The sequence below is a fragment of the Carassius auratus genome, unplaced genomic scaffold (assembly GCF_003368295.1).
Source record: "Carassius auratus strain Wakin unplaced genomic scaffold, ASM336829v1 scaf_tig00003865, whole genome shotgun sequence".
Taxonomy (NCBI): domain Eukaryota; kingdom Metazoa; phylum Chordata; class Actinopteri; order Cypriniformes; family Cyprinidae; genus Carassius; species Carassius auratus.
Window position 1 is genome coordinate 27,432 of NW_020523560.1, and position 12,453 is coordinate 39,884.

The 12,453-nt window shown below is 35.1% G+C and overlaps 1 protein-coding gene and 1 long non-coding RNA gene across 2 annotated transcripts in view; both read left to right on the plus strand.

Annotated features, from left to right (window-relative positions):
- LOC113070405 (receptor-type tyrosine-protein phosphatase T-like) overlaps positions 1–7,771 on the plus strand; it is a gene marked incomplete at its 5' end in the record, with an annotated part of 34,671 nt that extends 26,900 nt beyond the window's left edge. The window contains 2 exons of the mRNA XM_026243690.1: positions 3,122–3,151; positions 7,708–7,771. Coding sequence (XP_026099475.1) covers positions 3,122–3,151; positions 7,708–7,771 — 94 coding nt within the window. The remainder of the gene's footprint in view (positions 1–3,121; positions 3,152–7,707) is intronic.
- Positions 7,772–7,824: 53 nt separating this feature from the next.
- LOC113070404 (uncharacterized) lies at positions 7,825–12,179 on the plus strand. Its single transcript, XR_003279923.1, has 3 exons — positions 7,825–7,857; positions 11,137–11,214; positions 12,141–12,179. It is a non-coding gene; the product is annotated as an uncharacterized LOC113070404 (long non-coding RNA).
- Positions 12,180–12,453: the final 274 nt, after the last annotated feature.

Below are 12,453 nucleotides of genomic sequence, written 5' to 3' on the forward strand. Positions count from 1 at the left end.
CTAAAAGATGGAAGTAGATTTGACTTTTCAGAGATGTCATGAGGTCCAGGTGTATTATGTGAAATATAGTGGCTTCCGATTAGCCCTGCTGATAATAGACAGATGTGATGATTCAGTGTGTAATCATATGCGTAGGCAGCACAGCTTTGGTAAATTTCTCCCTCAGTCAGCATTACGATAAAGTGATGAGGGAGTTGATCGTGGACACTACTCAGTCCCAGGCCATTAAACACACACTAACATACACACATATGCACACACACCAAGAGATGTATGGCCCTGCACTCAACAAACGGCAGTGTAGCTCTTGGTTTCGATCGATGACAGACCGAGACTTAAAGCTATTTGACATAAATAATAGATGATTGCTATAGGAGGGCAATGTTATAGAATAACACATTGAGAGAGAGAGAGAGAGATGATTTAGTAGAATGGTTCATAAGAAAGTATTATTGTATTTCTATATAATAAAATCAGTTATGTGTTTCCATTGTATTACTTAAAGTATCTTGAAGTGCCATGCAGATACAGACATAAATTGTTACTATATTCAGGCACATATTACGACAATAATTTTGTTTTTGACATTTACAAAGGTAAAACCATGTTTTTGCACATGTACCATGATAGTTCTATTATATTCTTGTAGTTATTCTTGTATGTGAGCATCAATTACTGTAGTATATACAGTAGCAAAGTACCATGGTATTGCCATCTGAAATAATTATGTTAATGGTAGTAACAGTTTGTATGTGTATGTGTGAATAGCTTAATCTGACATCCTTAGAAATAAAAATAATTAACGATTACTGTGTGTATATATATATATATTATATATATAATTATAATTATTTTGAGCAAAATTTTGGGTTAGTCATAATTAGTTTTATATAAATGCAGTAGAAATCTTTGGCATGTCCTGATTAGACGTGTGAATCTATCCATGTGTGCACACTTCTACATGCCTGTCAGCCAATTGTGCGTGTGCATTCAAGCCTGAATGGATAAATGATCGATTTTATGATCTAATAATCCACCCTGTCTCGTTCACAGTCATTAGCTGAAATGAAGATGTATGAAGTCTTTGGCACTTTGTTAAACAAACCAATCTTTTGTCAAGTTCTGAACACTTTCTCTTACCCCGTCTTTCTCTAGTGTAAAGTGGCAGTACAGGCATGTAACATCACTGTGTGTATCACACTTTCTCCTCACACCAGAAATGCATCTCGATTCAGGAATGATGATAAATCACGGGAGAGACCACAACATAATAAAGAGGCCACTTATGCTGCGAGCTTCTCACAGTTCTACTCTATTAATATTTATGGCCACCTTCGCCCGCCGTGGTGCTCTTCACTTCGCTCTCTTTTATTAATATCATCAGAACAATGTCAGCAGGCCATTTTAAAGGGCCATTGAGATGAAATGGCCAAAGATGGATGCCCCCGCTGCATATGCATGCCGCTGAACGCATCAGCCGTCTGCATCTGTTTTAGCACCGTCAGCCCATTGCAAAACACATTTTCCATAACGGCCCATATCCAAACTGTGTTTTTATTGCCTACAGAGAAGTCACAGGGTCATTAAATATATTTACTTTGGCGCTGCTTTAGCGATAAAGCGTGCAGTTTGGGTGCTATAGCTTGTTTTTATGATACACAAAGTGAGAATTTAGTCAGCTCTGTGTGCCAAAGAGTAACTCTGACAGGCTGGTGCATGGATATTCAGCTTTGTATTATTGGAAAGGTTTTTGCAAAGTGGCAGGTTTTGAAGATTATTTGTAGTGTACAAACATGTTAATAACTCTGGTTATTAATACTGTATATGGTTTCTTTAGCAGCTTCATACATGGTGGGAAATTTGGAAAGATATTTCTATGTTGTTAGCATGAAATGCAACAACACAGGTCGAAACATGATTACTTTTTTATATATACAGTATATTTATTGTTTTAATTCAGTGTAAAGGTTTGCACTGTATATATATATATATATATATATATATATATAATAAAATGTTAATATTAATTTCCAACTTATTTCATTTATATTCTTTATTGATTGATTTATATGGTTTGACTAAAATGGCAAAATTTTCATTTGTAAAATGTTAAAAAACGAAGCATGCACCTCATGGAAGATATGTTTCAGAAGAGCGATGAAAAGCAGTGAGCGCAGTCAGGAAGCAGACGGCCACAAAGTCACTAACTGACAACTTCGCTTGCATATCATCACCAGTATTACAGTTAATCGAATCACCATTAACAGACACCATCTGGTCTTTATTATCGTATCGGGCTGCTATCGCTGTCCTAGCTTGCCGTATGTCTTTACCTGGAAGGAACCGGTCCACAGAGACTTCAACACTGAGACACGCTGATGACAAGGCCTGATTTCGGAGTAGCAAATGCGTGATGTGTTCGCCAACTGCTTTTGGTGTCTCTTGTCCTCCTCCTTTCTCTTTCTGTCTCTGTTGAGCTCTTAACAGAGAACAGAGCTACAACATGTCTGTGAAACACCCACCTTTCCTGTTCATCTCTTTAGCTGTCCAAACACACACTCCCACCAGTAAACTACTCTACTTTTTTTTGTTCTCTTTCACACTTTTTTTTCACTTGAAGGGGAGCCAGATGTGCAGTTTCATACATTTCATTTATTATCAAATTATCATTTTTACAGATTTACTGTTACTATTACTGATGCAAAGGCCATTTGCAAACCTAAACTTACAGCCTCAGGCAACAGAAATCTATTGCGTAGCTACATGAAGCTGCATTGTATTTTCTTGTCTAAATAAAACATCATGTAACAGTGGCAAGTTTTACTATTTTTTTATCATTATGCATCTCTTTATTTACAATACTGATCACTAATCAATGTGTTTATCCTTTTTTTGGTTCCTTTTTTATTTTGGTTTATTTTATTGTTTTTTATTATTATTTTAACTGTGGTATTTTTGTATTCCCATATCTAATGACTGTACATTAATTTGCTTTTTATAATATTGTTTACATTTTATATTAACTTTTTTATGTTCATATTAAATATATATATTAAATGTTTAAATTCTGTAACACATTTTTTGTTGTTGTTTTTGTTTTGTTCTTATCTTGCTGCTCCAGAAGAAATGCATATTCCTACTCTTATTACCTGTAAGTAGCATTAAATACAGAACATAACCAACCATCCTTTTTTTGTTCATCATTTACTAATAGCTTTTACTAAGTACTTTTAACAATCCCTGAGAAATAGTAAAACCTCCTTAGTTCATTAGAAGAAAAAAGTGAGAGAACAAAATAAATGAAAATCAAGTTAAAGTTAAGTGACAATTAGTCTTCGTACCAGATCCAACTTTGCCATGTCAGACAAAGCTTTTTTAAATTGTAAGCTTTTTTAATTGAAGACAAGTTACATTTGAAATTAACTCTTGAGTCAGTATTATATATCACACTTTGCTCCAATGTTTTAACATCGCAGAACTTCCATTTTCTTGCAAAACAGTCGATTTTGACCCATAAACCATCTTATGCGCTATATACCTACAAGTTTTTCAGATTGCTTCGAAACATAAGCAGTCCCAGTTATAAATTGCACTCATGTGCACATAAATTGATGTTTCTCCACTGTTATCTAATTATTATTGACTTCTTGCTAGTTCAGGTCAAATCTCTTTGGTCTGTGGACTCCACCTCTACTTTTTATTACTTTTCCATTACACTATTCGGCGTTACCTTTACGGTTATGCCTGCCTCAGCATTTACTGCACAGGATTCTTTCATTTGCACTGTGTTCAACAGAGCCTTGCTGCAGGATGTTTACCTCATGCATTAAAGGATTTAAAAGCTCAGATTCACAGTCAGACTACTATGTGCATTCTCACCACTCTCTCCCTGCTCCTGAAATATAGATGAAAGAAAGAACACAGCCAGGAGGAGCTCCTTCAAAAGGATATCATCTGAGAGGGCCTAGACAGACAGCTACAAGCTAAAGCTAACCATGACGCCAATATATTCCCCAAATCCGGAGAGCGAGTCGTTCTCATATTCAGCAGGGTTATGTATCAGCATGCATTTTCAGAGTTAGTAAAGCGATCAATGTGCATCTTCACTTTTGTCCTTGCACTTACAAACTTTAAAAAAAAAGCCAGTTAGGAAAGAGATTTTGACTTCCCATAAATCATATAATAATAAAATAATAATAAAAACTTCCGGTTTGTAATTTTGTGCAAATTAACACTCTCCAAGTACCAAATGCGAGTAAAAATATTTTTTGGCAAGTGTATCAAACCGTGTTACTCACCACTTTGCCGGTAAGTGTTTTTATTCATTCTAACCATGCCTGAGAACGTGGTATGGTTTGGTGTGATCATCAAATTGCAAAGACTGTACTGTTATTATATAAATGTATAATCTTATGTGCTGTGTTGTGAACTTTTCCCATAAGCAGCTCATGATAACTTAGAGAGGCTCGGTTCACAATACATGCGGCTCCACACAAACCCAATCTCTGCAAGTGCTGTGAGTTTCAGTTGCTTATAACGTGCATTTGAAAATATAACAGGACCCAAATATTTTCACAAATTTGTAATGAGCATCATTTACAGTAATGTACATGTCTGTTGTCAATTAAAGGGATGCATTTTAATAAATAAAAAAAAACAAAAAAAAAAAAAACAAATCCCCTGCAGTTTTCTGCCAAACTAAAAGCTCTATAGTTAAACTTTTGAAAGCAAAAAAAAAAAAAAAAAAAACATAAATATAAAAAAGAAGAAAATAATTATTAATAATAATACTAATAACAAAAGTTTTATGGCTGGAAAATATTTAAAGTATGGCCACTAAATTTACTCAAGTCATCAGGCTTTGGCAGATGTGGCAAAATGTTATTTTTAAGCACTGCTTGTACTTTTGCATGCAACAGTACATGCATCTGAGAAGATAGTAAGACATTATGCTTGCCTTAGCACCTTTCAAGATTTCTAAATATCCTTTATATTATTCACTATTGTTCAGTTGCTTGTATGCACAAAGTTAACTTGTAGGACATGGCGTTAGCGAGGACAAGGTCATGGGTTTGATTCCCAGGGAATACGATGTTAAATTTATATTGATGTGTTTGAATGCACTTAAGTCACTCTGGATAAAAGAATCTTCCAAACTTGTAAATGCATGCACACACCAAGTTGTGGAGTAGACATTGTGATGCATAAGGAATAGACATTACCATCACCATATACACTGAACAAAATTTTAAATACAACACTTTTGTTTTTGCCCCCTTTTTTCATGAGCTGAATTCAAAGATCTAAGACTTTTTCCATGTACACACAAGGCCTATTTCTCTCAAATATTGTTCACAGTTCTGTCTAAATCTTTGTCAGTGAGCACTTCTCCTTTGCGAGATGATTCATCCACCTCACAAGTGTGGCATATCAAGATGCTGATTAGACAGCATGATTATTCCACAGGTGTACCTTAGGCTGGCCACAATAACAGGCCACTCTAAAATGTGAAAAATTTTCAGTGTATATGGTTATAGTAATGTTTATTCCTGATGCATCACCATGTTTACTCCACCGATTTGTGTGTGCATGCATTTACAAGTTTGGCAGATGCTTTTATCCAAAGTGACTTAAGTGCATTCAAACACATCAATATAAAAGTAACAACGTATTCCCTGGGAATCAAACCCATGACCTTGTCCTCGCTAACACCATGCCCTACAAGTGAACAATAGTGGTTAATATAGAGGATATTTTGAAATCTTCTACAAGCTTACTAATACAAGTCATGCTGCCTTGACTTTGCATGTTCTGCTGTCAGAAATGCATATGTCTTTGTATTATATCCTCCATTCAAGTTTTAGCTCAACCAAGTGTGATATGCTTATTAAAGAACATTTGGTGAATTTTATGCATGAATGATGAATCAAGCCAGATTTTACAGCTATCCCCTTATTGTTCCCCCTCTCTCTCTTTCTCTTTTACACAAAAACATTAACAAAATTTGGTGCTATAAATACTGTTTATGGTGATCTACAGTAACTATATTATAGCCTCCACTTTTAGTGAAGTGCTGTGCTGACATTCATTAAGGATTATCTATAGTTTATGCCACTTGCAATATGTCCAGAATTTGACACTTGAAACGAGACACATTAATGCAGCAATCAATGGGTTTTATTGTCTGATGGCTGTTGTATTACAAAATACTGTGACCTTCAGCATACACTGTGGGATGAGCCAATGGGTTGTTGAATAGGCAGGGAGCACACTAGGTTTTGGTATAGAGTTTGTGCATTGCAGTTTCTACAATGAAATCTCAACACTTTATAGCCATCACATTGATACTTTGCTGCTTAATTGGAAAGTCGTGAGCCCTCTCTTATTGCTTCTTGGTGTTAAGACCTGCTTCTGAACACTTTCCGTCCTCTTTTGATCCTCATTCACCAAAGACCAATGTTACTGAATTTATTTCCCAACCTAGCTAAAATGGCCCCAATTTTAAAGGTTGCCCTGGTTTTTGAGGAAGCTGAATTTTTATTAGGGTTTATTTATATTTTTTGTACAAATTCCCAGCAGAGAAAATAAGAAAACAAAGAGTTAATATCAGCTCGTCCGCGTAAGAGAAGCAAGCACATATTGAGGTCAAATGGTGTTCTGTGGGACCTGGAGAATCAGAGTCTTTTTATTGGATGACTCCAATGCATTGCTGACAGTAATATCTTCCTTGGAGTTCTGCAAGTGTGGGGAGACCTCAGCTTATGAACAGCCAGACAAATCAAAGACCCGCAGAAGTGAAGTCTGCTGCCTTTATAAAGACTGCTGAAGATTATTTGTTTTTTTGATCGGTGGAACGAGAACAGGAAATGTTGCAAACCACATTTTTTCAACTTCACAGCTCAATGTGTCAAAGTAAGAACTGCTAAGTCACTTATTCAACATATCACAACTTTAATCAGGATCAAATACATTCATAGTGCTATACATCTGTAGTTATGAAACATTACAGCTGTCATCCATATGTGTGCTGCCCATTTCAACAATTCTATACTGGGCCTTTAAGAGAAAGTGTTACGATATATAAATATATCATTAATGTATTTGTTTGCATTATCTACAAGTGAATGTGTTTATGTACAACTTTTTCCTGATCAATAGACTTGTAGTGTTCAATTAGCTTTGTTCTGCATGGCAAGGTTTTGAGTTTCTCTCTCTTGATTTGAGTAGGTTTGTGATTTTTGTTCTCTCTCTCTCTCACTTGTGGGCATATATCACTGCAGAATATATATTTTAGATTATATTACATAAATATTTCAGTCAATGCCATTGGAATAGAACAATGGCTCACGTCTTGTCCTCCATGTGCCCAGTGTCTGTCCGTGTGTGTTTGTCTTGTATATCTTATATGTCAGTTTACAGCAGTGTTGTGACAGTGCTTTGGTTAAGTGATGTATATTGTTATTATTATACTCCTATACTGTTCCGTTTATGCAATACATAAATGTCTAAACTAAAACCAGCAAGTCTAGCAGTAATGAAGCTGATAACTGATTTTAATAGCCTTTGTTTGTCCAAAAAATAGTGATTTCTTTCACATGTTTAGACATTAGTTTAACAGTTTGCACTAGCCAAGAGCATTGCAATGACACTGAAGTATCTTCTTTCGATCTTATGTATAATTGTGTCCTGTTGTGGATGGATTTGAAGGAAACTAGCTAAAAAACAGAAGGAAACGGCCAACAGCAGCACGCAGAGAGAGATGGGCCTGTAGGCACAGCAGATAAAAGCACTGGAAAAGTCAGCACGTTACACAAGGACGATCCGTCTCCACCAGCAACCAGGACCTCAACGGATTCTGTGAGTTCAGCAAATATTGTGCTGTGACATTACTGGTCTGCCCTGTTTTTTTTGTAGAATCTCTGTTTGTTTTGAATGTGTCTGTGCTCTAATAACAGTATGGGTTAGAAGAAGGGCATTGGCATTAACCACTGAATAATGAAAGAATGAATGAAGACACAAATGAAAGAATGAATCAATTAATTAATTTACAAAAAATTAGCAAATTAAAGAAAAACGAATTTCACATAAATAATGCATGAATGAATGAATGAATGAATGAATGGATGAATGAATGAACAAAAAGTTCAAATCAGTTAATAAATAAACACATTTAAGTTAATTAATACATGAGTGAAATATTGCACATGTAAATAAATGATTAAATGAAAAATGTAATGAATGAATAAATTAATACTTGGATGAATAAATGGATAGATTAACAAACATATGAACCTATTAGCAATGCATTGAAACTATTGAGCTGGAATACAATATTTGTCATACGTGCACAATCTTTACTGAACATTATTTGTATCATGCCTCCCGTCCAATGATCTCAGTACGGTTTGTTTATTTCTGAAGATCTCAGCTTTCCAATTCTGTCAATTTAATCGTGAAATTAAAATAATAAAGGTGTGTTGACACTCTTTAATGTGGCGTGACAGACTGCTAAAGGCTAATTAGTTTAAGTGGCACATGAACCAACCACCTACTACTAACTATAGCTCAGAATAAACATGAATGGGCATCAGATGATTTGTTGCAAGATAGAGTATTAATTTCCTGTTCGATCAGACCTTTTTCACAGGTTCTCTTTAGAGAACTTCTTGCTCTTTTCCACCAGTCTCAAAAGTCAAAGTCCACAGGTCATATAATCGCCACGTTCCCCAAATACCACGATCTTCTGGAGTAGCCGCAGTGTGTGTGAGCCAATCTCAAGACTCATTATTGCAATCACACAAACCTCCTGCATGTCCCACCATCACACTGATGAGCTCAGCAAGCACTAAAAGGGGTCAAAAGCGGTCAACAATCTATCATTTTAACACAACTCACCATTCCCCTTGATTGTTTTCACTAAGCGTCCATCAGGAAACCAAATGACGGGACGCCTCTGTCTCACACCTGCCCATCACATATCTGAACGTCGCCCACCGCAGAGAGCTATTTTGTAACTTAATAGCATGGACCAAAGCGTTCTACATATCAAGAGACTTCGCTATTGACGTGCTGCTTTAAGAGGTGCTGGAGAAGAATAGCAAGTGGCATTTGGACTAGGCGTTTTTTCCTTCTCTCTCTTTCATTCTCAGTTTTAAGTGGGCTCTGGCATGCTGTGAAAGGGCTGTAATTAGGATGGGTCTTTCTGAGTTGCTTTCTGCACAAAATGTCACTGTGGCCTTTGTGTACAGAGTAATTTGAATGGAGCTGGAAGAAGAGGGGGCAACGGAGTATAAGAGCAAGATGCACAGAGAGAGAGAATGTCATTATGCATAATGATCACATTTCCTTTAAAATCAACACTGATTGGCAATGTGTTCTGCATGTTTAGTGTTTCTCAGTTCTTTTGAATGTCATTGGTCAGTGGATGTGCAAATGCAGTTCATTTGAATGTTTATTTCGGATCATTACAGGCTCAGAGTAATTGGAGGCTGTTGTTGTATCTGTTATGTATCTAATGATCTGAGAGTCACTATTACTGAACAAGTCTCTTTATTATAGACGTGTGTTGGAACAGAAACAATCTAGAACTCAGTCCAGCTCATAACTGCTGTTTGTGAGTAGTTCTTTATAAAAATAAATACATTTAAAAAAAAGCCTAGTAATACACTATGAGAGACCATACACTTTCATCTAAAACTTTAAACATGCTGTGGGTAATATCTGTGCTGGAATTGCAAAAATCATTATTTGTTTCTGACTGTATTATTTAAAAATATTTTTTGTCTTGTCTTAAAATATAATATAACAACTTTCTTAAAATGAAAGAATATTAAAAGAATGTACAATTCTTAAATGTTTAAATAAAAACTAGTTTGATAATATATATATATATATATATATATATATATATATATATATATATATATATATATATATATATATATATATATATATATATATATATATATATATATGTGTGGCTTGAAAAGCAGTGCATGTGCTGGATTTACAATTTTTTTGGCCCAGGAATCTACTGCTTTTCTTCATAGTTTTACACTGATTGTAGGAGGAAAATCTTTGGAGTGTAGTATGTGTTGAACTTTGTAAATGACATGTCTTCCAATTTCTGAAGCCTTTTCTGTGGGCACCAAATTATTGCAGGCCTTAATATCTCATATATTGTAATTTTATTTTTCTCATTTTATATCCAGTCCTCCCTCTCACTGGCTCCACAGTTACAATCACACATCATTATTATTATTTATATATATATTTTTCCATCTGGGCTTTTTGAAGACGATGCAGCAGAAGATGTGTGAAATAGAGATCATAGTGATCCCAGCCTACACACTCAGCATTTTAGCTGCATTACCATTTAAATGAACACAAAGACACCTTCCTCAACCTTCCACTCTTCAATGCTCTCGATCTCACCCTGCTGGCCCGTGAGCTTTTGCTTCCAAAACACATTCTGTAGAGATCCTTATGAGAGTAAATGCATATGCGCAGACACATGTGACACATGGGGATTTGTGTAAAGGGAGATCTGGAGTGATAGGTGACTAAAATGGAACGTAAAAGTGATATGGGCTTCAGCTGAGAAGAGTAAAAGAAGGTTACTGGAGTGAGTGAAGCTCTAGGAGTGTGTTTTGTGACTTTCATTGACTTGTAGTGGGAGTCACTGTAAGAATATCTATATATTTTTCATAGGTGTAAATAAAATGATTATTGGAATATATTTTACCATTTAAGTTTTTCTACTTCAAAATTTCATTTTAAATCAATGTGTTACTTGCTGTTTCTTTGCAATTGTTTGTAAACTTTTTTTTCAGTCTACATTTTTTATTCCAGACAGACATTGTTTAGAAATCCACTGTTTATTCTGAGTTAGGATATTCATGTGGATATGTTCAAAATAGTCCATGACATTTAAAGGTCTTGTTGACTGCAGAAAGATGCAGCTGATTAGTGCAATATCAGCCTCCTTCCTGGAAAGAGACCTAAAAACCTTTTGTTCTGTTGCCACTGTGATTCCTTCACAATATGACACAGCTATTAATCTGGACATGATGAGGTGTTTTATAGACATGTGCAGCATGTGTAAGTACTAAGTGCCCTTCTCTCTGTCTTTCCCAGCCGCCTCTTCTCCATGCTCCTTCTCCATCCCGGGTAAAGCCCTCCAGAGTAAAACCCTCCTCAACTCCTACTACTCAGGTGTGTGGCTTCCTATGTTGAATTGGTCCATGTAGAACAATTCCTGGACTGGTAACCAAAAGATTTGAACTGTATAATGTATCAGCAAGCCAATCACAGAACTTGAACCTCACAAAGCTCTGAACATTTCCTACAACTTACTTTTTGATTTGATGATGCTTTTCAGTAGCCAGTAATAATGCAGTACTCTTATTTCGTAAAAAAATAAAATAAAAAAATAAAACTCAAAAACTGAATTAGTCTGCAAACGATTCATTCAGACTGGTTTTGTGAAATGGATCAACCGATTAACTGAAAATATCTAGCTCAAAAGAATGATTGATTCATGAACTGGACATTGTATCAGCTCATGAAGATTTGGAATATAATGCAGTCATATATGCTATACATTTTGATAGTGTTTTGCATCCTTTTCGAAGCTTTGATAGAACCATTCTATCCTTTTTTGTTACATGAAAGAAAAACAATTAGGTTTAGAATAACATGAGGGTAATTAAATGACAGAATTATTTTTTTTCTGAACTTTAACAGTGTAACACATACATACACACACACACACACACACACACACACACACACACATATATATATATATATATATATATATATATATATATATATATATATATCGTATTTCAAAATATTTAGATTTGCATTTTCATTTCTATGTAGCTTAAATGTATTATTTCAGTAATTTATTATTTTATAATATTAATGTATTTATTAAGTAATTATAGTACTTCAACTTATTTCTTTAAATGAAGTTATATTATTTTATTTAATTTCAGCTTTATTTAAATAAACAATTTGTAATATTTTTAGTTTACAATAACAACCGCTTTATTAACCCTTAAAAATATCAGAACAATACTCTACAGCAAAAGTTGTGTGGCACTTATGTCAAGTTTTATTGTTTTTAATTGCAGTTTCTAAGGAGCCGGTCCCTGCCACAGCATCCATAGGTAAGACACTTTTTCCTCCTCTGCTGACTCTAAATCACACTGTTCAGTTCTACACACATCGATTATGTTAAACAGTCTCTTCTGTGTAATTTAATGTAAATGTAAAATGAAGATGACAAAATGAATACTCATAGGTGAATCGCTGTTAAGCATGTAGTTTCATTCAAGAGTCATAAAGAATGGGTTCAGATGATGAAAGATCATAACGTTGATCGTTGAAGTCAAAAGCGGGTGCCCGAGACTTTCGTCCAAGTCCGATCAAATTAACTGCAGCTTG